The sequence below is a fragment of the Desmodus rotundus genome, unplaced genomic scaffold (assembly GCF_022682495.2).
Source record: "Desmodus rotundus isolate HL8 unplaced genomic scaffold, HLdesRot8A.1 manual_scaffold_63, whole genome shotgun sequence".
Lineage (NCBI taxonomy): Eukaryota > Metazoa > Chordata > Mammalia > Chiroptera > Phyllostomidae > Desmodus > Desmodus rotundus.
In genome coordinates this window covers 262,655-287,810 of record NW_026527674.1, presented here as the reverse complement: position 1 = coordinate 287,810, position 25,156 = coordinate 262,655, and the positions used below count along the sequence as shown (strand labels likewise).

Genomic DNA, 25,156 nt, shown 5'->3' with positions numbered 1-25,156 from the left:
AGCTGTCTCTTCTTGAACAACCTTGCCCTCGTCCTGACTCCAACCAAGTTGAAAACAACGCCTAGAAAGTGTAACAAACTGCTGTATTTGAAAATATTTGGGATGGACGTAGTGGTGTGGTGGTATTTCACAACTGGCTCTACGGAACTAGAAAATCTTTGATTTGTAGCATTTGCAGTTTTTGTGGTGTCAGTATTCCCACCGAGGCCTATATCATGCTAGCAACGTACGGTGAACAAATACGGAATTGGGTAGTGGAGAAAGTGCAGACAATTGTAACTGAATAAAAATAAATAAATATATATAAAAAATTTAAAAAAGAAAATAAACATGAAAGAAAAATGTAAGAAAATAATTCTGCTAGGGGTTAAAAAACTTCCAAAAAGTGTTAAACACTCAAGAATCATTATATACATTCATTGAATGTATTCAACAAATGAATATTTATTGAGCAGCTATTGTGTGACGGGCAGATATCTTAAACCAAAATTCCCATAACTTCTCTCCCTAAGACCCTGAAGAAAATATAAGATGAATAAAAGCTGCACTAAATAAGAATAGCATGAACAAGAATAAAAAGACAAAGAAAGACAAAAGCACAAAACCATGTCCTGGCCTTTTCAGAAACGAGCGGCCCAGCAGTCCTCCAGTGCTGTGTGCTCCAACCTGCGGGCTCAGCAGGATGCTGAGTGCGAGGAACTGCTCAGGCAGACAGAGGAGTATGAGGCCCAGAGATTTCTCAAGGACAGGAAAATTCAGGTGAGACAATCCTCTGTGCCTATCCTCCCAAAGCCACCCAACAGCCCTGGGTCCTCTTACAAAGTTTCCATTTCTCTTCCATGGTGTAGGATAGTTTAAAGACATCCAGTTTTCTATATTTTCATACCATACGCCAATACAAGAAACACAGGACGGGGTTTTGCGAATGTCTGTGTGAGACTGGTGATATATACCTGTACAACATCAGATTTGCGTGGGAGCTTTTTCAAAATACACACAGCTGTCTCTTCTTGAACAACCTTGCCCTCGTCTTGACTCCAACCAAGTTGAAAACAACGCTTAGAAAGTGTAACAAACTGCTGGATTTGAAAATATTTGGGATGGACGTAGTGGTGTGGTGGTATTTCACAACTGGCTCTACGGAACTAGAAAATCTTTGATTTGTAGCATTTGCAGTTTTTGTGGTGTCAGTATTCCCACCGAGGCCTATATCATGCTAGCAATGTACGGTCAACTAATACGGAATTGGGAAGTGGAGAAAGTGCAGACAATTGTACCTGAATAAAAATAAATAAATAAATTTGAAAAATAGATAAAATAAAATAAACATGAATGAAAAATGAAAGAAAATAATTCTGCTTGGGGTTAAAAGACGTACAAAAAGTATTAAAGAGTCAAGACTCATTCATATACATTCATTGAATGTATTCAAGAAATGAATATTTATTGAGCAGCTATTGTGTGACAGGCAGATATCTTAAACCAAGGTTCACATAACTTTTCTCCCTAACACCCTAAAGAAATTATACGATGAATAAAAGCTGCACTAATTAAGAATAGCATGAACAAGAATAAAAAGACTGAAAGAAAGACAAAAGCACAAAACCATGTCCTGGCCTTTTCAGAAACGAGGGGCCCCGCACTCCCCCAGTACTGTGTGCTCCAATCTGCGGGCTCTGCAGGATGCCGAGTGCGAGGAACTGCTCAGGCAGACAGAGGACTATGAGGCCCAGAGATTTCTCAAGGACAGGAAAATTCAGGTGAGCAAATCCTCTGAGCCTATCATCCCAAAGCCAGCCAATAGCCCTGGGTCCTCTTACAAAGTTTCCATTTCTCTTCCATGGTGTAGGATAGTTTAAAGACATCCAGATTTCTATATTTTCAGACCGTATGCCAATACAAGAAACACACGACGGGGTGTTGGGGATGTCTGAGGGAGACTGGTGTTATATACCTTTACAACATCAGATTTGCGTGGGAGCTTTTTCAAAATACACACAGCTGTCTCTTCTTGAACAACCTTGCCTTCGTTCTGACTCCAACCAAGTAGAAAACAACACTTAGAAAGTGTAACAAACTGCAGGTTTTGAAAATTTTGGGATGATCGTAGTTGTGTGGTGGTATTTCACACCTGGTTCTACAAACCTAGAAAATCTTTGATTTGTAACATTTGCAGTTTACTGTGGTGTCAGTATTCCCACCGAGGCTGATTTCATGCAAGCAACATACGGTGAACAAATACGGAATTGGGAAGTGGAGAAAGTGCAGACAATTGTAACTGAATAAAAATAAATAAATATATATAAAAAATTAAAAAAAGAAAATAAACATGAAAGAAAAATGTAAGAAAATAATTCTGCTAGGGTTTAAAAAACTTCCAAAAAGTGTTAAACACTCAAGAATCATTATATACATTCCTTGAATGTATTCAACAAATGAATATTTATTGAGCAGCTATTGTGTGACAGGCAGATATCTTAAACCAAAATTCCCATAACTTCTCTCCCTAAGACCCTGAAGAAAATATAAGATGAATAAAAGCTGCACTAAATAAGAATAGCATGAACAAGAATAAAAAGACTGAAAGAAAGGCAAGAGCACAAAACCATGTCCTGGCCTTTTCAGAAACGAGCGGCCCAGCAGTCCTCCAGTGCTGTGTGCTCCAACCTGCGGGCTCTGCAGGATGCTGAGTGCGAGGAACTGCTCAGGCAGACAGAGGAGTATGAGGCCCAGAGATTTCTCAAGGACAGGAAAATTCAGGTGAGACAATCCTCTGTGCCTATCCTCCCAAAGCCACCCAACAGCCCTGGGTCCTCTTACAAAGTTTCCATTTCTCTTCCATGGTGTAGGATAGTTTAAAGACATCCAGTTTTCTATATTTTCATACCATACGCCAATACAAGAAACACAGGACGGGGTTTTGCGAATGTCTGTGTGAGACTAGTGATATATACCTGTACAACATCAGATTTGCGTGGGAGCTTTTTCAAAATACACACAGCTGTCTCTTCTTGAACAACCTTGCCCTCATCCTGACTCCAACCAAGTTGAAAACAACGCCTAGAAAGTGTAACAAACTGCTGTATTTGAAAATATTTGGGATGGACGTAGTGGTGTGGTGGTATTTCACAACTGGCTCTACGGAACTAGAATATCTTTGATTTGTAGCATTTGCAGTTTTTGTGGTGTCAGTATTCCCACCGAGGCCTATATCATGCTAGCAACGTACGGTGAACAAATACGGAATTGGGTAGTGGAGAAAGTGCAGACAATTGTAACTGAATAAAAATAAATAAATATATATAAAAAATTTAAAAAAGAAAATAAACATGAAAGAAAAATGTAAGAAAATAATTCTGCTAGGGGTTAAAAAACTTCCAAAAAGTGTTAAACACTCAAGAATCATTATATACATTCATTGAATGTATTCAACAAATGAATATTTATTGAGCAGCTATTGTGTGACAGGCAGATATCTTAAACCAAAATTCCCATAACTTCTCTCCCTACCACCCTAAAGAAATTATAAGATGATAAAAGCTGCACTAATTAAGAATAGCATGAACAAGAATAAAAAGACTGAAAGAAAGACAAGAGCACAAAACCATGTCCTGGCCTTTTCAGAAACGAGCGGCCCAGCAGTCCTCCAGTGCTGTGTGCTCCAACCTGCGGGCTCAGCAGGATGCTGAGTGCGAGGAACTGCTCAGGCAGACAGAGGAGTATGAGGCCCAGAGATTTCTCAAGGACAGGAAAATTCAGGTGAGACAATCCTCTGTGCCTATCCTCCCAAAGCCACCCAACAGCCCTGGGTCCTCTTACAAAGTTTCCATTTCTCTTCCATGGTGTAGGATAGTTTAAAGACATCCAGTTTTCTATATTTTCATACCATACGCCAATACAAGAAACACAGGACGGGGTTTTGCGAATGTCTGTGTGAGACTGGTGATATATACCTGTACAACATCAGATTTGCGTGGGAGCTTTTTCAAAATACACACAGCTGTCTCTTCTTGAACAACCTTGCCCTCGTCCTGACTCCAACCAAGTTGAAAACAACGCTTAGAAAGTGTAACAAACTGCTGGATTTGAAAATATTTGGGATGGACGTAGTGGTGTGGTGGTATTTCACAACTGGCTCTACGGAACTAGAAAATCTTTGATTTGTAGCATTTGCAGTTTTTGTGGTGTCAGTATTCCCACCGAGGCCTATATCATGCTAGCAATGTACGGTCAACTAATACGGAATTGGGAAGTGGAGAAAGTGCAGACAATTGTACCTGAATAAAAATAAATAAATAAATTTGAAAAATAGATAAAATAAAATAAACATGAATGAAAAATGAAAGAAAATAATTCTGCTTGGGGTTAAAAGACGTACAAAAAGTATTAAAGAGTCAAGACTCATTCATATACATTCATTGAATGTATTCAAGAAATGAATATTTATTGAGCAGCTATTGTGTGACAGGCAGATATCTTAAACCAAGGTTCACATAACTTTTCTCCCTAACACCCTAAAGAAATTATACGATGAATAAAAGCTGCACTAATTAAGAATAGCATGAACAAGAATAAAAAGACTGAAAGAAAGACAAAAGCACAAAACCATGTCCTGGCCTTTTCAGAAACGAGGGGCCCCGCACTCACCCAGTGCTGTGTGCTCCAATCTGCGGGCTCTGCAGGATGCCGAGTGCGAGGAACTGCTCAGGCAGACAGAGGACTATGAGGCCCAGAGATTTCTCAAGGACAGGAAAATTCAGGTGAGCAAATCCTCTGAGCCTATCATCCCAAAGCATGCCAATAGCCCTGGGTCCTCTTACAAAGTTTCCATTTCTCTTCCATGGTGTAGGATAGTTTAAAGACATCCAGATTTCTATATTTTCAGACCGTATGCCAATACAAGAAACACACGACGGGGTGTTGGGGATGTCTGAGGGAGACTGGTGTTATATACCTTTACAACATCAGATTTGCGTGGGAGCTTTTTCAAAATACACACAGCTGTCTCTTCTTGAACAACCTTGCCTTCGTTCTGACTCCAACCAAGTAGAAAACAACACTTAGAAAGTGTCACAAACTGCAGGTTTTGAAAATTTTGGGATGATCGTAGTTGTGTGGTGGTATTTCACACCTGGTTCTACAAACCTAGAAAATCTGTGATTTGTAACATTTGCAGTTTACTGTGGTGTCAGTATTCCCACCGAGGCTGATTTCATGCAAGCAACATACGGTGAACAAATACGGAATTGGGAAGTGGAGAAAGTGCAGACAATTGTAACTGAATAAAAATAAATAAATATATATAAAAAATTAAAAAAAGAAAATAAACATGAAAGAAAAATGTAAGAAAATAATTCTGCTAGGGTTTAAAAAACTTCCAAAAAGTGTTAAACACTCAAGAATCATTATATACATTCCTTGAATGTATTCAACAAATGAATATTTATTGAGCAGCTATTGTGTGACAGGCAGATATCTTAAACCAAAATTCCCATAACTTCTCTCCCTAAGACCCTGAAGAAAATATAAGATGAATAAAAGCTGCACTAAATAAGAATAGCATGAACAAGAATAAAAAGACTGAAAGAATGACAAGAGCACAAAACCATGTCCTGGCCTTTTCAGAAACGAGCGGCCCAGCAGTCCTCCAGTGCTGTGTGCTCCAACCTGCGGGCTCTGCAGGATGCTGAGTGCGAGGAACTGCTCAGGCAGACAGAGGAGTATGAGGCCCAGAGATTTCTCAAGGACAGGAAAATTCAGGTGAGACAATCCTCTGTGCCTATCCTCCCAAAGCCACCCAACAGCCCTGGGTCCTCTTACAAAGTTTCCATTTCTCTTCCATGGTGTAGGATAGTTTAAAGACATCCAGTTTTCTATATTTTCATACCATACGCCAATACAAGAAACACAGGACGGGGTTTTGCGAATGTCTGTGTGAGACTGGTGATATATACCTGTACAACATCAGATTTGCGTGGGAACTTTTTCAAAATACACACAGCTGTCTCTTCTTGAACAACCTTGCCCTCATCCTGACTCCAACCAAGTTGAAAACAACGCCTAGAAAGTGTAACAAACTGCTGTATTTGAAAATATTTGGGATGGACGTAGTGGTGTGGTGGTATTTCACAACTGGCTCTACGGAACTAGAAAATCTTTGATTTGTAGCATTTGCAGTTTTTGTGGTGTCAGTATTCCCACCGAGGCCTATATCATGCTAGCAACGTACGGTGAACAAATACGGAATTGGGTAGTGGAGAAAGTGCAGACAATTGTAACTGAATAAAAATAAATAAATATATATAAAAAATTTAAAAAAGAAAATAAACATGAAAGAAAAATGTAAGAAAATAATTCTGCTAGGGGTTAAAAAACTTCCAAAAAGTGTTAAACACTCAAGAATCATTATATACATTCATTGAATGTATTCAACAAATGAATATTTATTGAGCAGCTATTGTGTGACGGGCAGATATCTTAAACCAAAATTCCCATAACTTCTCTCCCTAAGACCCTGAAGAAAAAATAAGATGAATAAAAGCTGCACTAAATAAGAATAGCATGAACAAGAATAAAAAGACAAAGAAAGACAAAAGCACAAAACCATGTCCTGGCCTTTTCAGAAACGAGCGGCCCAGCAGTCCTCCAGTGCTGTGTGCTCCAACCTGCGGGCTCAGCAGGATGCTGAGTGCGAGGAACTGCTCAGGCAGACAGAGGAGTATGAGGCCCAGAGATTTCTCAAGGAGAGGAAAATTCAGGTGAGACAATCCTCTGTGCCTATCCTCCCAAAGCCACCCAACAGCCCTGGGTCCTCTTACAAAGTTTCCATTTCTCTTCCATGGTGTAGGATAGTTTAAAGACATCCAGTTTTCTATATTTTCATACCATACGCCAATACAAGAAACACAGGACGGGGTTTTGCGAATGTCTGTGTGAGACTGGTGATATATACCTGTACAACATCAGATTTGCGTGGGAGCTTTTTCAAAATACACACAGCTGTCTCTTCTTGAACAACCTTGCCCTCGTCCTGACTCCAACCAAGTTGAAAACAACGCTTAGAAAGTGTAACAAACTGCTGGATTTGAAAATATTTGGGATGGACGTAGTGGTGTGGTGGTATTTCACAACTGGCTCTACGGAACTAGAAAATCTTTGATTTGTAGCATTTGCAGTTTTTGTGGTGTCAGTATTCCCACCGAGGCCTATATCATGCTAGCAATGTACGGTCAACTAATACGGAATTGGGAAGTGGAGAAAGTGCAGACAATTGTACCTGAATAAAAATAAATAAATAAATTTGAAAAATAGATAAAATAAAATAAACATGAATGAAAAATCACAGAAAATAATTCTGCTTGGGGTTAAAAGACGTACAAAAAGTATTAAAGAGTCAAGACTCATTCATATACATTCATTGAATGTATTCAAGAAATGAATATTTATTGAGCAGCTATTGTGTGACAGGCAGATATCTTAAACCAAGGTTCACATAACTTTTCTCCCTAACACCCTAAAGAAATTATACGATGAATAAAAGCTGCACTAATTAAGAATAGCATGAACAAGAATAAAAAGACTGAAAGAAAGACAAAAGCACAAAACCATGTCCTGGCCTTTTCAGAAACGAGGGGCCCCGCACTCCCCCAGTGCTGTGTGCTCCAATCTGCGGGCTCTGCAGGATGCCGAGTGCGAGGAACTGCTCAGGCAGACAGAGGAGTATGAGGCCCAGAGATTTCTCAAGGACAGGAGAATTCAGGTGAGACAATCCTCTGAGCCTATCGTCCCAAAGCCACCCAACAGCCCTGGGTCCTCTGACAAAGTTTCCATTTCTTTTCCATGGTGTAGGATAGTTTAAAGACATCCAAATTTCTATATTTTCAGACCATCTGCAATACAAGAAACACAGTGGTGTTTTGGGGGTGTCTGAGGGAGACTGGTGATATATACGTGTACAACATCAGATTTGCGTGGGATCTTTTTCAAAGTACACACAGCTGTCTGTCTCTTCTTGAACGACCTTGCCCTCCTCCTGACTCCAACCAAGTTGAAAACAACTCTTAGAAAGTGTAACAAACTGCAGGTTTTGAAAATATTTGGGATGGACGTAGCGGTGTGGTGGTATTTCACAACTGGCTCTACGGAACTAGAAAATCTTTCATTTGTAGCATTTGCAGTTTTCTGTGCTGTCAGTATTCCCACCGAGGCCGATTTCTTACTACCAACATACGGTCAATAAATATGGAATTGGGAAGGGGAGAAAGTGCAGACAATTGTAACTGAATATAAATAAATGAATAAATTTAAAAATAAATAAAGGAAAATAAACATAAAAGAAAAATGAAAGAAAATAATTCTGCTAGAGGTTAAAAGACGTACAAAAAGTGTTAAAGAGTCAAGACTCATTCATATACATTCATTGAATGTATTCAACAAATGAATATTTACTGAGCAGCTATTGTGTGACAGGCAGCTATATTAAATCAAAGTTCCCATAACTTCTCCGTAACACACTAAAGAAATTATAAGATGAATAAAAGCTGCACTATTTAAAAATAGCATGAACAGCAATAAAAAGACTGAAAGAAAGACAAAAGCACAAAACCATGTCCTGGCCTTTTCAGAAACGAGCGGCCCCGCAGTCCCCCAGTGCTGTGTGCTCCAAACTGGGGGCTCTGCAGGATGCCGAGTGCGAGGAACTGCTCAGGCAGACAGAGGAGTATGAGGCCCAGAGATTTCTCAAGGACAGGAAAATTCAGGTGAGCAAATCCTCTGAGCCTATCATCCCAAAGCAAGCCAATAGCCCGGGGTCCTCTTACAAAGTTTCCATTTCTCTTCCATGGTGTAGGATAGTTTAAAGACATCCAGATTTCTATATTTTCAGACCATATGCCAATACAAGAAACACACGACGGGGTTTTGGGGATGTCTGAGGGAGACTGGTGTTATATACCTTTACAACATCAGATTTGCGTGGGAGCTTTTTCAAAATACACACAGCTGTCTCTTCTTGAACAACCTTGCCTTCGTTCTGACTCCAACCAAGTAGAAAACAACACTTAGAAAGTGTAACAAACTGCAGGTTTTGAAAATTTTGGGATGATCGTAGTTGTGTGGTGGTATTTCACACCTGGTTCTACAAACCTAGAAAATCTTTGATTTGTAACATTTGCAGTTTACTGTGGTGTCAGTATTCCCACCGAGGCTGATTTCATGCAAGCAACATACGGTGAACAAATACGGAATTGGGAAGTGGAGAAAGTGCAGACAATTGTAACTGAATAAAAATAAATAAATATATATAAAAAATTAAAAAAAGAAAATAAACATGAAAGAAAAATGTAAGAAAATAATTCTGCTAGGGTTTAAAAAACTTCCAAAAAGTGTTAAACACTCAAGAATCATTATATACATTCCTTGAATGTATTCAACAAATGAATATTTATTGAGCAGCTATTGTGTGACAGGCAGATATCTTAAACCAAAATTCCCATAACTTCTCTCCCTACCACCCTAAAGAAATTATAAGATGATAAAAGCTGCACTAATTAAGAATAGCATGAACAAGAATAAAAAGACTGAAAGAAAGACAAGAGCACAAAACCATGTCCTGGCCTTTTCAGAAACGAGCGGCCCAGCAGTCCTCCAGTGCTGTGTGCTCCAACCTGCGGGCTCTGCAGGATGCTGAGTGCGAGGAACTGCTCAGGCAGACAGAGGAGTATGAGGCCCAGAGATTTCTCAAGGACAGGAAAATTCAGGTGAGACAATCCTCTGTGCCTATCCTCCCAAAGCCACCCAACAGCCCTGGGTCCTCTTACAAAGTTTCCATTTCTCTTCCATGGTGTAGGATAGTTTAAAGACATCCAGTTTTCTCTATTTTCATACCATACGCCAATACAAGAAACACAGGACGGGGTTTTGCGAATGTCTGTGTGAGACTGGTGATATATACCTGTACAACATCAGATTTGCGTGGGAGCTTTTTCAAAATACACACAGCTGTCTCTTCTTGAACAACCTTGCCCTCGTCCTGACTCCAACCAAGTTGAAAACAACGCTTAGAAAGTGTAACAAACTGCTGGATTTGAAAATATTTGGGATGGACGTAGTGGTGTGGTGGTATTTCACAACTGGCTCTACGGAACTAGAAAATCTTTGATTTGTAGCATTTGCAGTTTTTGTGGTGTCAGTATTCCCACCGAGGCCTATATCATGCTAGCAATGTACGGTCAACTAATACGGAATTGGGAAGTGGAGAAAGTGCAGACAATTGTACCTGAATAAAAATAAATAAATAAATTTGAAAAATAGATAAAATAAAATAAACATGAATGAAAAATGAAAGAAAATAATTCTGCTTGGGGTTAAAAGACGTACAAAAAGTATTAAAGAGTCAAGACTCATTCATATACAATCATTGAATATATTCAAGAAATGAATATTTATTGAGCAGCTATTGTGTGACAGGCAGATATCTTAAACCAAGGTTCACATAACTTTTCTCCCTAACACCCTAAAGAAATTATACGATGAATAAAAGCTGCACTAATTAAGAATAGCATGAACAAGAATAAAAAGACTGAAAGAAAGACAAAAGCACAAAACCATGTCCTGGCCTTTTCAGAAACGAGGGGCCCCGCACTCCCCCAGTGCTGTGTGCTCCAATCTGCGGGCTCTGCAGGATGCCGAGTGCGAGGAACTGCTCAGGCAGACAGAGGAGTATGAGGCCCAGAGATTTCTCAAGGACAGGAGAATTCAGGTGAGACAATCCTCTGAGCCTATCGTCCCAAAGCCACCCAACAGCCCTGGGTCCTCTGACAAAGTTTCCATTTCTTTTCCATGGTGTAGGATAGTTTAAAGACATCCAAATTTCTATATTTTCAGACCATCTGCAATACAAGAAACACACGACAGGGTTTTGGGGATGTCTGAGGGAGACTCGTCGTGATATATACGTGTACAACATCAGATTTGCATGGGATATTTTTCAAAGTACACACAGCTGTCTGTCTCTTCTTGAACAACCTTGCCCTCGTCCTGACTCCAACCAAGTTGAAAACAACACTTAGAAAGTGTAACAAACTGCAGGTTTTATAAATTTTGGGATGGACGTAGTTGTGTGGTGGTATTTCACACCTGGCTCTACAGAACTAGAAAATCTTTGATTTGTAATATTTGCAGTTTTCTGTGGTGACAGTATTCCCACCGAAGCCGATTTCATGCTAGCAACGTACGGTCAACAAATACGGAATTGGGAAGGGGAGAAAGTGCAGACAATTGTAACTGAATAAAAATAAATAAATATATATAAAAAATTTAAAAAAGAAAATAAACCTGAAAGAAAAATGTAAGAAAATAATTCTGATAGGGGTTAAAGAACTTCCAAAAAGTGTTAAGGGGTCAAGACTCATTCATATACATTCATTCAATGTATTCAACAAATGAATATTTATTGAGCAGCTATTGTGTGACAGACAGATATCTTCAAACAAAGCTCCCATAACTTTTCTCCCTAACACCCTAAAGAAATTATAAGATGAATAAAAGCTGCACTAATTAAGAATAGCATGAACATGAATAAAAAGACTGAAAGAAAGACAAAAGCACAAAACCATGTCCTGGCCTTTTCAGAAACAAGCGGCCCCGCACTCCCCCAGTGCTGTGTGCTCCAACCTGCGGGCTCAGCAGGATGCTGAGTGCGAGGAACTACTCAGGCAGACAGAGGAGTATGAGGCCCAGAGATTTCTCAAGGACAGGAAAATTCAGGTGAGACAATCCTCTGTGCCTATCCTCCCAAAGCCACGCAACAGCTCTGGGTCCTCTTACAAAGTTTCCATTTCTCTTCCATGGTGTAGGATAGTTTAAAGACATCCAGTTTTCTATATTTTCATACCATACGCCAATACAAGAAACACACGACGGGGTTTTGCGAATGTCTGTGTGAGACTGGTGATATATACCTGTACAACATCAGATTTGCGTGGGAGCTTTTTCAAAATACACACAGCTGTCTCTTCTTGAACAACCTTGCCCTCGTCCTGACTCCAACCAAGTTGAAAACAACGCTTAGAAAGTGTAACAAACTCCTGGATTTGAAAATATTTGGATGGAGGTAGCAGTGTGGTGGTATTTCACAACTGGCTCTATGGAACTAGAAAATTCTTGATTTTTTGCATTTGCATTTTTCTGTGGTGTCAGTGTTCCCACTGAGGCCGATTTCATGCTAACAATGTACGGTCAACAAATATGGATTTGAGAAGGGGAGTAAGTGCAGACAGTTGTAACTGAATAAAAATAAATAAATAAATTTAGAAAATGAATGAAATAAAATAAAAATAAAGGAAAAATGAAAGAAAATATTTCTGCTAGGGTTTAGCAAAAGAGGAAATAGTTGCATAAATCTTAAACAGTATGTCATAGAAAACAACTCAATTTAAGAGAAGAGGGGATCTTTGATGAGGGTAGATATATTGTCCTCAAGAACTCAAGGCAATGGGGCATCTGAGTGTGAGAATAAGCTAGAACCATGGACATGAAGATGGTCAAGAGTTTTCCTCTGCTGGTGTCTTGTTCCTTCCCGCATACCTATATCCCTTTTCATGTTTTTCTGAAGATCAGCTTCCATTCCCTATGTGTTCCATGTGACAAAAACAAATACGGGATGACGCAAACAAAAAACCCTAACCTAAACCAGTTGGCTGCCATCATCTGTTGGCGTTACACATTACCAGTCCAGAATTCCCTCCCCAGTCCTGGACAGTCTCGTTGGATGTGGTGTGGGGTCACGCTGTTACCTGTGTCTGCCCTACCCACATACAAATGGAGCTGAAAGCAGGTCCAGCTGCCTGTTGCTATGAAAGCGAATACTCAAGAGGCATTGCTGGTGTGCAATCCATTCCGGTAAGGTAAGTGATGGTCCGGTGTGCACCATCCTGGTTTAATCATCTTGGCCTCACGTCATCCTGGCCTCATGTCATCCTGGCTCCATGGATGAATGTCAGCAACTCGGGAGCTGGGATGTTTGAAGGTCAGAGTCTGTACCTTCTGAAACTAGATCGTAGGATATTTATGTGCACATGTTGTTTATCTACCAGCTACAGATTAGTCAGAGTCCGCACTTACAGAAACCATGTCAAAAGAATGGTGGGGTGGGTTTCAATATCCCACCATTGCAATTGTCACTGTGACAGAAGGAGGAATAGGAAGCACTTTCTGGAAAGGGGGTTTGAGTAGAAGGTTTGGTGACTGTCCTCATCACTCCTCCTAGCTCCTAGGGGGCATCATCTCAGATGCCCACATTGCAGGGGGGCACCTACCTTGTCCTGCATTTTTCCACCCAGTGTACCACCAGTACTGACTGTCCCACTCTACTTCCATGGGCTTCTGACCTTCCAACCACACTCCCTCTCTGAAGAGAAGGCATTCTTGCCTCCCCACCAGGGGAACATAAAGCACTCTGTCATTCTGGTTACTGCCATTCAACTTGGTGCCATCCGTCTCACATGTGGACGTCATGAGATATGTTGGACTTCGGACCGGTGAACTGTGAGCTCCTTCCAGTTTCCAATAGGTGGTATGGAGAGATAGTGGCTGTCCCTTTTTCATGGTGCTAGACAGAACCACTGCTCAGAGCAGAGTTCCCTGCTGCTTGTAACCTGCTATGTTCTCCATCTTTGCAGAAGCAGACCTCGTCGAGCAGGAAGCTGAAGGGTAAGTCTACATGGGGTGGTTTGTCCCAATCTCAGCTGCTGTCTTGGCCTTTTCTCTTTCCTGTCCCTCACCCATAAGTCTCTAGGATGAGGCTGAGGGCATGTGGTGCCAGAGTCTCCAGCTGGGCGAGGGACGATGAGAAGACCTTTGCTTTGGGACAGACAGGGCTCCAGCCCAGCATTTGTGCTGAAAATGTCCCTTCCAGCAGCTGGGTTTCTTGCCTGGCCGTCTCTTCTCTGTGGAGAGATGGAAACAGGAGAGGCGAGGAATCCTGAGGGCAGTGTCTGCTGGGCAGGGTCCATGAACTGACTGTTTTTCATTCACCTTGCCTGTGTTTTAGGCCATCGACGTTTACCTTTACCTTGTTCCTGGTGTATAGCAAGTTCACCCCAGAACTATGTGAATATGGCCTCTTTGGAGTATCTCTGTCCTCTCTTGGATACCCTGGTGTTCTGGTGTGTGTGCATGTGAGTGTGTGAGTGTGTAATGGAGTGCAGGTGCTGGCCTTAAAAGGCAGGCGGTAACCCACAAGGCACTGCTCTCACTTGGAGAGCTTGGCCTCCCATTATGAACTCCCCTTGTACTCCATCCACCCTGCCTCCCCTGTCCTATCTGGCTAGCTCCCTTTCTGCCTTTGCTTGCAAACCCACAAGTCTCCTCCCATGCCTTGCCTCGAGGCCAGACATTTCCTTCCCAGACTTGCAACCAGCTCAGAGAAGCACTATTCCTATGCGACCGAACTTCCCAGGGCTGGAGCTCAGATGAGTTCTATGTGCTTCATCAGCACTTCAGATTGATTGTCTCATTACCCTGGCCCCACAGTTTACTGTGGGGTGAGCTTGGATATCTTCATTTTCCTGAAGAGGACACTGAGGCTTAGACAGTTTGAAGGCCTGGCCACCTAGTGAGGGGCAGGACTAGACTGTGAACTCTGTACCTTCTGCCTCCAGTGTCTGTGTTTGTGACCACTGCTCCTGCCTGCCCCCTATGGTAGAGAAATTACCAGTGGCCTTACTTCTCCTGACTGACTCTCCCGTGCTGTCCCACACGTTCTCTCAGCCGGGGATGGGGTCCAGTGCACTGCAGCCCACTAAGTGTTCTTCTCCTCAGGGAGCACTAGGGGCCCGAAGTCTGTGAACATGGACAAGGACTCCTCCAAAGAAGGTGGGACCTCATTTCCTTCCCTGCTGACCAATGGCGACACAGATTTGCTGCCCTCTTCTTTGTTTCCATGGTCTCTTGTTAAGTGTATCTGGCCACCTGACCCGTGGGTGAAGGGAACTAGAGGCATGAAAGCCAGGGCTGTAATGTAAGAAGGGGGTCCCCTTACTCCCAGACTGCAGGGATCCCCACTCCAAACTGTGGATGCAGTAGGGCTGGGGTGGGGTCTGAGAATCTGCATTTCCCACAACTTAGCAGCTGGGGCCAGTGCTGTGGCTCACACTCTGAAAACCACTGCTCTTGAGCCGTGGGTTCTCAGGCCTGGCTGTTTCTTAGAAGATCTGGGGAGTTTTGTAAATAAATATGAAGGCCAGGGGCCCACCCTAACAGATTCTGAAGGAACTAGCTTGGGATGAGGCCCAGGTGGTTCAGACATACAGCCAGGGTTGATTGCCACCTTAGACTGTGACATTTTCAGGGTTTTCTCGTGTGGCCCCAGCACCCAGTATGGGCTTGTTCACATTCATGTGACTTGTCACTGGATGTCCCCTCTGTGAATCCAAGGACTGGTCCAGTTCTAACTACAGTGGCCCCCACACTGGAGCAACACAGCACTCGGGAGGCTTCCCAGACTCAGCCTGGATGGCCCCTTCCTAGCAGTTACCACATGTAATTGTCATTGCCAGTTTTATTTCCCACTGGGTGGGTGTTTTTTAAGCTGTGGTCTATGGCTCACGTCCACCACAATCATCAGGGCAACGAAAAATGCAGATTCCAGAGCCCTTCCCCAGACTTATGGAATCAGCATGTCTGGAGGAGGCTGAGGACAGCGGCTGCATGTGCCTCTGAACCTCTTTGGATTTGGGTGTTTACTACATCCGAATTGGAGGGAGAACATCTGACCTAGATAGTAAACTTGAAGAGAGCAGGAACTTGTCTATCGTGTACACCATGTTATCCCAGTAAGGGGAAATAATTTCATGCAGCAATGGGGTGATGGTATCAGGAGGGGCTAGTATTAGGCTGCAGCTGGGAGCCAACGGGGCCTAGAATCTGGGATCCAAATGGAGTCAGGGAAAGAGCTGCTGCCAGGACTCAAGGGTGAGGCAAAAGCTTGCATCCCAGAGTTGTGCTGGGAGAGGACTGAGCCCAGATCTTAGATGTCCAGACTGGAATGGAATAAGTCCTGAATGTGGCTAGGGGGTCTGGGCAGAGGCGCCCAGGAACAGAAACACCCCAGCTTCTGACCCAGGATGGACACGCGGAATGGATAAGTGGCCCTGAGGTCACAAGCCAAAGACTAGCACCCCTGGGGAAGAGAGGGCCAGGTGGGTGAGGTGGGACTTTGGGGATGGAGGTTTCGGGTATCCGAGATGGACCTTGGTGATTGTCTCCTGCTACTGAGTCAACAGATTTACAAGATGAACCTCAGAAGGTGCTCGAAGCTCAGGGGCAAAACATCAGCCTGTGGCAGCTATTCGGGCAAACCCAGGGGAACAACCTGGAAGAGACAATGGAAAGCACACGAGGAAAGAGTGTAAGTGCCGGCGCTGCTGTTCCAACACTGGGCATTCTTAAACGGATGAAGGCACCGTGGTACTTTACCCTATAGGCTTCTTCGTCTTATTTGTTCCAACGAGGGTGCCTTTGGTGTCTAGTAATGGAAACCCACGCACCTTCTCCCCTCACGTCCTGGTGGCAGGGGAGTCTCTTCCTCTGTTTCTTCCAGTGGTTGCTTCAGATGCCACCCTGTGTGCTCACCTCTCTGGGCTGTCTGCTCATTGGTTACTTTCTACCGGATCTCTACTTCTGACCAAGGGAATTTAATTGGCTCATTCTGGCCTCTGCATGGGTCCCTTGGGTTAAGTGTCTATCACCAGTGCACAGGTGGCCACACACACTGAGCAGGTGGCTGTGGGTGAGCTGGGCACTGAAAGCCCTGTCTGGTACAGACTAGGGTTGAATGCTGTTGTGTCCTCATGCTCCTTTCTAACCAAGGCATGCATACTGTTGTTAAAGTCATTGATAAAATCTCTTAATACTGTTAAATGAAAACACCCCTTGTTATTAGCAAAGACGGACATGGTGTCATTGAACACACTATCTGTGTAGGCTCAGATGAGAAGAAAGGTGGGCACCTAGGTTACTGAAGTAACCTTTGGCTGTTTCCAGCTCCTGCTTAATCTAAGTCTGGCCCTATGTTCAGGCCTGATTAAAACATTTCTTTTGTGAAACTACAAGAGATGAGAAAAAGAACACATGTGCATGTACACATAGCTCATGGACACAGACAACAATGAAGTGAAGGCCAGAGAAGACGGAGCCTAGGTGAGGTGGGCTATGACGGGGGCGGGGAGGGAATGGGGTACATCTGTAATAGTGTCAACAATGAAAAAGTTGTCCTTCTAAAAAAAATGAAAATAAAACATTTCTTTCTAACCTCTAAAGCATCCTCATGTTGGATTTAGATGCCTCCCAAGAACTTCCCATGGACTCTGGGTAGATGTCAAAGGTCCAAGCAACTTTCAGGAGGTCTTAGAAGGGTACCTGGCATTTGTTTTCAGCAGTAGGTTTTCTAACATTGGTAGCCACAGAGAACGACTCGTCCATCATAAGGATAGTGCCTGGAGTACAAAGAGGAGCAAGCCGTGAGCTCCCATCTGAGGACTCAGTCAGTCGGTGGAAAGGCTTGCTATGAGCCTAGTATGCTGTGATGTGGGTGGAATTGTTCCCAGCTGTTTTGTACCGTCTTGCTCTGCGTGTTTTGCCGAGGCTCCCAGACCCTCAAGCAGCACCCTTTGCGCAGCCTGTGAAGCTGCTGTTCGCCCTGCTGGACCACTCATGTCCTGCTCGCCCAGATTGTGCCCACAACAGGTCCCAGGGGCTCCTGGGCCAGCAGCAGGTTTAGAGGCTTAGGGGAACACGAAGGAGGGGCTCCTCTGTCTCCTAAGGGGAACTTCTGACTCTTCTAGGATGCAAAGGAAGTCCCCACGAGGACTTTCAGACACTTCCTGAAGAAGAGTGGGAAGAAGAAGGAGGGGAAGTTTTCTGAATGGTGCAGGAAGGCTTCAGGTAAGCTGGTGAGAGGGGTTGCCAGGGCACTGTGTCCTGGGAAGGTCCCGGTTTGTTTGCATGTGGTGGGGGTGGGGGGGTTCTAAAGGGTGACATGGTGGTAGGGTCCTCACTGGTGACTGAGTCTGAAAGCCTCTGTGGGGCAAACAGAGTTTGGGGTGGGGAGGGCAGGGGTGGACACCAGGGTCTTTCAGGATAGCACAGGACAGAATTCCAGCAGGTGGCCTGCCCAAATGCTCCTGCTAGGTTTGACTCTTTGCTGGGCAGCTTAGCTCTGCTTTGCTTTACCTGCTTTGATCACAATTTGAACTTTGCTTTCACAGAGAGAGCAGCTCGTTGGTTTTCAGGCTCTAGAAAGCGGGCCAGGCAGCGCTGGTAGAAGGCCCACAGCCTGGGAGCTGCGGCTGCAGGCAGAGGTAAAACTCAATGAACACTGTTCTGAATCAGCAGGAGGGCAAAAGGCTGGGCCAGTCCTGCCTGTGGACAAAGCCTTCTGCGGAGCTCAGACTTTTCCCTGTCTGAGGTCACTGCTGGTGCTGTGCCCTGGCGGGTCATGAAGAGGGAAGGCAGGTGGTTCTTGGGGAAGGTTAAAGGACATTGGAGGGCAAGGAACCTCCAATGTCCACCCTTAGGGAACTTTGGAAACAAGGGTAGTTGTGTTGCTGGGTACTGGGTCCTCCGCAGTTCTGGAGGATTCCCAGATCCACGGGGCGGCTATAATTGGAACTTGGAGTGGGGTGGAGGGGTCAGTGGGTCTGTGTCCCCCCACACAGGGTGGTCCCCTCAGCCATGGACGCATGTGGCCAGAGGGAGGTCACATCTGTTGTCTCCCTGTGTCCAGGCAGGCCCAACCACAGCCCTTCATGGAAAGGAGTTTTCCAGAGTATGGCCTGTGTATCATAGGAATAGGAAAGATAATTTTGATTGGTACATGGATGAATAGTTTTACAATTTAATACTTTTTTTCTGTTCATGGGCATTAGAAAATTATTACTAACAGCCATCCATGAACTCATGGAAAGTATTTCTTGGACAAGTATGAAGTGGGTATTTTATGTTTAAAGGTAGTTTCACGTTATGCAAAATGTCAAAGAGACAACAGAACACTTGGTATGAGAATATGCTAAATTGTGTCCATAATATGGGAAAGTCTGTCCGGTTTAAACATTTTGTCTGAAATTGTCTAAGGAAAGGACAGTTCTTAGTCTGGCACAGAAATCAGAAGAAGGGTATTTGTCCTGCCTGCTAACTTGCCTTTCACACTTCCATTTGAGTTCCTACTGCTCTGCCTCAAACGTTCATTCATTCACTCATTCATTTTGCACAGTATTTGTTGAGGTTGATATGTACCAGGACCTGCCATCTTCGGTGGGATACAGGACTCAGTGATGTGACGGAGGAAGCACAGGGTGGTGGAAGTGCAGACGAGAGAGGGAACAGGCAGTTAGGAGAGATGAATGGGAGCTCCCTCCGAGACCCCATCCCACCATCCTCAGTTTATTACATGTGCAAAGACCCTTTTCCAGAGGTAACAGTTGCAGCTTCCAGGACTCAGGCCTTGATGTCTATTTGCATGGCCCTTTTTCAGCCTACTGCACTATTCATGCATGAAAAGGGAGAGTCCTGACTGCCCTGCTTCACTCGCCTGGGGCTTTCCTGGGTGGAGGGCACACTTCCCTGAGGTGCTGTCATCTGGAGATATTTTCTACACTAAGGGGTAGGACTGAGTGTAGAAGCATGTGTGTGGGAAGGGTGTCAGGTAGGGAATTAATCAGTGTCTCTCTTCCCCCCTGTGACTTTAGATCCCAGTGTCCCTGCCTTTTCTTCTGAAGAGCCCAGAAATCTCAAACAAGACCTGTGAGGAGGAGGTGGAGCAGCTCACCAGACTGGGATTTCACTGGGGTTGCCAGCACTGGGTTCCTAACAAATGGCCACTAGTGTGGCTCTGGGCCGGGGCAGGGATGGGGATAAGATGACACCTGGAACAGGACCTACTGTGCACAGCAGGACTACTTAACTGGCAATGGTCTCACCAGTCTGCTCTGCTGCCTACCTGGCCCCAGAGATCTTCACTGCAAAATGCTGACCACTTCCTTGCCACCATGCTGCCTCCTGGACGTTTATACCAGATTCTGGGACAGGGTTTATTTCCAGTGATTGTGCTGTGTGTTGTATTTCCCTTAGATAGTTAAGAGTTCGAACATGATATTAATATATGTTTATGTTCTACTTTGAGTGAATAGCATAGTTACTGTGTGTGACTCTTGTCTATTCCGTGGTGCTGGGCTGCTCAGCTCACTGACAGGAAAGACTGTTTCAGGAACAGGTTCTCCTGACACATGTGCCTGCTGGGTGCCTGCGGTCTCAGTGCCAGACTGCTAGAGGGCGCTCCAGGACCGTACAATACCAGCCTGCTTGCTGCCTCAGGGACCTGCTTCCCCACTCCTGGGCTCTACTGAGGTTACCCAAACTGGTTCCTCCTTGGGAAAAGAAACCTCTACTCAAATTGTGCTGGCAGGCGCTACAACACTGCATTCATTTCTCACAAACTAATCGTGCACCTGAGGAGCTTAAAGGCTCTGTGTAGTTCTCAACCAAAGAGACTTTGATTTGATTCATACTTGCATTCGTTTTTAACTGATTTGAGCATGGAACCCCTTTGAGGATGATGTAAATATTTTCTGGGAAGCAATGTTTCATGAAATTCAGTTTGGGTTTCTCTAAGCTGTGCCTCAACTTTGCTATGTTGGGTGTTAGGGACAAGTTCAGCCTTGGGACCAGGCTCTTCAGTGTCTGCCCCATCCAAACCTGCTGGGCACTACATCACTACCTTAGAGGGAGGGACTGGTGTGCCATTTGCTGACCCAGACAGGTCACCTCAAGCCAGCTGTTAGGAATGGCCCAATGTATCATCAGCTTCTGGTGACGACCAGCTGTGCTGCAGTGATTTGGCAACCGTAGCCCCTGAGGATGCCCAGGGTTGAGTACTTTGGGGGAGAGATGGGGTGAGCATCCAGAATCCTAATTCCCTGTCTGGGGCTCACCCTGGGCGAGTCCCTGGGTTTTAGGCTGATCTCAGTCCAATGCCCACATTGAGGAAGGCTTCTGTGTCTCTGGGTCAGTTCATTAACCATCACCAATTTATCCACTAATCAGCACAGTTTCTACCAAAACCGTTTTGTTGAAATAAGTAGATATCTGGAGCCAGATTGCCTGGGCTCAAAGTCAATTTCTGCCTGTCTGACTTTGGACAAATTACTGAATTTCTTGATCCTTTTGGTTTTTCCCTTGAAAAATGGGAATAATCATCATGCCTATCTTTAATACTTTGTGTAGGTTGTAAAAACTTTGGACAGCTTTTGATCAATTTTAGCCATGATTAGTTACCAGGTCTTCAGCAATTACATGTAATAGGCTGATGTGAACAACTCTTGTGAAGATTTCTGCAAAGTCTTAGTTAACCTGTTTCATTTGGCTTTTTAGTTTTATTGATTGATTTTCTAATCTCTTCCTGTTTTTTTTTTTTTATTGTTGTTCAAGCACAGTTGTCTCCATTTTCCCCCGACCACTTCCCCCCGCCCCAGCCATCCCCACCTCCTACCCTGGATCCTACCCACCTTTAGCTGTGTCCATGTGTCCTGTATACCTGTTCCTTGACAACCCTTCCTGCTTTCACCCCATTATTCCCTCCCAGCTCCCATGTAGTTACTGTCAGTTTGTTCTTAATTTCAATGTCTCTTGTTATATTTTGCTTTCTTGTTTCTTTTGTTGATTAGCTTCCACTTATTGGTGAGTTCATATGGTATTTGTCTTTCACTGCCTGGCTTATATCACTTAACATAATGCTCTCCAGATCTATCCATGTTGTTGCGAAGGGTAGGAGCTCCTTCTTTCTTTCTGTTGCCTAGAATTCCATTGTGTAAATATACCATGGTTTTTTTTTTTTTAATTGTTATTCAATTACAGTTGTCTGCATTTTCTCCCCATCCCTCCACCCCACCCCAGCCAAACCCACCTCCCTCCCCCACCTCTACCCTCCCCGTTGATTTTGTCCATATGTCCTTTATAGTAGCTCCTGTAAACCCCTCTCCCCACTATCGCCTCCCCTCTCCCCTCTGGCTATTGTTACATTGTTCTTAACTTCAAAGTCTCTGGTTATATTCTGTTTGATTTTTTCTTTTGTTGATTATGTTCCAGTTAAAGGTGAGATCATATGGTATTTGTCCCTCACTGTCTGGCTTATTTCACTTAGCATAACGCTCTCCAGTTCCATCCATGCTGTTGCAAAGGGTATAAGCTCCTTCTTTCTCTCTGCTGCATAGAATTCCATTGTGTCAATATACCATAGTTTTGGGACCCACTCATTTGCTGATGGGCACTTAGGTTGCTTCCAGTACTTGGCTATTGTAAATTGTGCTGCTGCCTGATCTCCAAAATATATAAAGAACTCACACGACTCCACTCCAGGAAGACAAACAACCCAATTAAAAAATGGGCAAAGGACTTGAACAGACACTTCTTCAAGAAGACATACAGAGGGCCCAGAGACACATGAAAAGATGCTCAGCATCACTAGCCATCAGAGAGATGCAAATTAAAACAATGAGGTACCATGTGACACCAGTCAGAGTGGCCAACAGAAACAAATCCACAAACAAATGTTGGAGAGGATGCGGAGAAAAGGGAACCCTAGTGCACTGCTGTTGGGAATGGACACTGGTGATGCCACTGTGGAAAACAGTATGGAATTTCCTCAGAAAACTAAAAATGGACCTGCTCTTTGACCCAGCAATTCCACCACCACCTCTTGATGGATTATTTCCACAACCTCTTAACTTGCCTCTCTGCTTCTGCCTTTGCCACCTCCCAACCCCCACCCTGTGTGTTTTTCACAGAGTATTCAGTGGGGCCCTTTGAAGACTAATTCAGATCATATCCCTCCTTTCCTCCAAATCTCCCAAATCATTTCAGTCTTTACCCAGCCCACGTAATCCGCCCTCCTTCTCAAACCACGACCCGCCCCCCCCCCCCGCCCCGCCCCCCAGCCTCTCTGATCTAATCTCCCATTCCTCTTCCCTCACTGGTCTGTTTTGGCCACAGTGCCTGCCTCCTGCTCCTGCCTCACGGGGCCCTAGCACTAGCCCTTCCCCCTATCTAGAACCTCCTAAGAGGTGTCAGCATAGATCACCTACCCGCTCCCTCCAGTTTCTGCTGGAACCGAATATGACTGTGCTCTACCCTGCCCCTTCATAGCCCTCTCACCCAGCTTTTCTTCTTCACAGTCCTTACGAACACCCAACATGTTATATGTTTCTTTGTTTATTGTCTGTCTCCTCCCATAGACATTTTGTCTTTGTTCATGTGTACCTTTGGCAGCTATTACACAGCTTGGCCCATAATAAGCAGGACCTTCTGAAATATTAAAGGAATTAATTGGTGAATGAAAACATACATGCCTGCCTGCATTGTTGCGAATTTTTCAAATAGCGTACCTGCTGGTTTTTAGAATAGTTTTCTACTTTATCTTTTCTCTGTCACTTTTTAGCATTTTTAGGACTTTAAAACATTTCTTCCTCCATGGTCTCATATTTGCAGACACTGTACAACACACTGAGATTGACTCATAGAGTTTATGGTGACATCCCTCCTGTGTTTCTACTTTACATTTCCACTGCTATAGATTTTTAAAAAACAATTTCATGAAATCCTTAAAATCCACTAATGTCTTCCCATGGAAGCTGATTGCTGTCAACTATTTACTAAAAGTCAACTTTTGGGGATGGAAGGAGTAAGTTTGGTACGTTCTCAGTATTGGGCTTTTGGCAAATAGAGCTTTGGGAGGCTGGCTCACTGGCCCCGCCCCAGCCCCCACTGGGCCCTGGCCTCCTACTGTGACCCCCACCCCCTTCCCTGCTGCTGGGGGCTGATGCACACCTGCTCCTGCAGATCAGCACCAGTGCAGAGAGAAACTGGCTGCAGGCCAGCTCACATGTGTCCCACCTGGCGATCATCTGGAGGTGTAGGGGCATCTACATGGACATCGATGTCATATCTGTCAGGCCCATCTCTGAGAACGTTTTGGCTGCAGAGGCTTTCAGTATGCTAGTAACAGTGTGTTAGGATTCCTCCCCTGCCACACCTTCCTGTGGGACTGCATGGAGAACTTTGTTGAACACTACAACTCACACATTTGGGGCAACCAAGGACCCAAATTGATGAGGATGTTGAGACTGTGGTGCAAACTTGAAGACTTCCAGGGGATGAGTGACTTCAGGACTTCTAACTTATACTTTCTACACCCCCAAAGATTTCACCCCATCTCCTACCCACAGAGGAGGCGCTACTGTGAGGTCAGGGACAACGATCCAAGCTTCAAGAATCTCTGCTGCAAGCACTGTCCCAGCACCTACAGGGACCTGATTCAAGGCCCAGTGGGCTTGGTGACTAGAGAGTTGGGTCCAGGGAACAAATAAAGCCAAAGCTGGTTCATTGCTGCTACATCATGAAACTAAGCACTACCTGGAGAACCAGGCTTTCCCTTGATTGCCACTTTCCCCAGGGGTGTGGGGCCTTACCCACTCATCAGTTACAATTAGCTTCCTGTCTGAAATAGAGAAGTGCCAAAGACCTTTGGCCTGATTCTGGGTCAGGCACAGACCCTGATGCCTCCAAATCGTGTGTGTGCTATGCCAGAGGTGGAACCACAGAGGGTGACAGCTTCCTAGGGCAACACGATCAAGTCCTCTATCACTTCTTTGTCTCCTCTGGAATGCCTGGCACACAGCAGCACTCCAGAACTCTCCAGAGTAGGGTGTGGCCGGTCTGTATCAGCCAAGGTTGGAGTCTTTCCCTTTGGCCTCAGAGACAAGAAAAACTGGGGCACATGTCAAGTCCACTTTCTCACAACAGCCCTGCAAAAGAAGGCACCACACTTACACATGGGGAGATAGAGGCTGGTGAAGATGGCAAACACAAACAAGCACCCTCACAGCTATTTTCTGCACACTTCAGGAGTACCTTAGGAGGAGATCTGGGAAGCAAAGGCTCCCCTCAGATTTCACACTGGTCTGAACTTGGAGGACACTCCCTGACTGCAAGAGCCAGGGCTGAGCCTACACATGCTTTAGCTGAGTTAGTTCTCATAATGACCCTGCTCAGTAGAGTTCATTTTACCCACTTTGCAGGGAGGTTAAATGACTTTCCCAGGGTTACA

General features: G+C 44.3%; 1 protein-coding gene and 1 pseudogene across 1 annotated transcript in view; both read left to right on the top strand.

Annotated features, from left to right (window-relative positions):
• The window catches only part of LOC112309673 (trichohyalin), a 95,667-nt gene extending 81,578 nt beyond the window's left edge, over positions 1-14,089 (top strand). The window contains exons 44-48 of the mRNA XM_071220502.1: positions 1,626-1,760; positions 4,626-4,760; positions 7,625-7,759; positions 10,625-10,759; positions 14,051-14,089. Of these exons, the coding sequence (XP_071076603.1) occupies positions 1,626-1,760; positions 4,626-4,760; positions 7,625-7,759; positions 10,625-10,759; positions 14,051-14,089 (579 nt within the window). The remainder of the gene's footprint in view (positions 1-1,625; positions 1,761-4,625; positions 4,761-7,624; positions 7,760-10,624; positions 10,760-14,050) is intronic.
• Positions 14,090-19,396: 5,307 nt separating this feature from the next.
• LOC128780171 (alpha-1,4-N-acetylglucosaminyltransferase-like) lies at positions 19,397-24,791 on the top strand (annotated as a pseudogene).
• Positions 24,792-25,156: the final 365 nt, after the last annotated feature.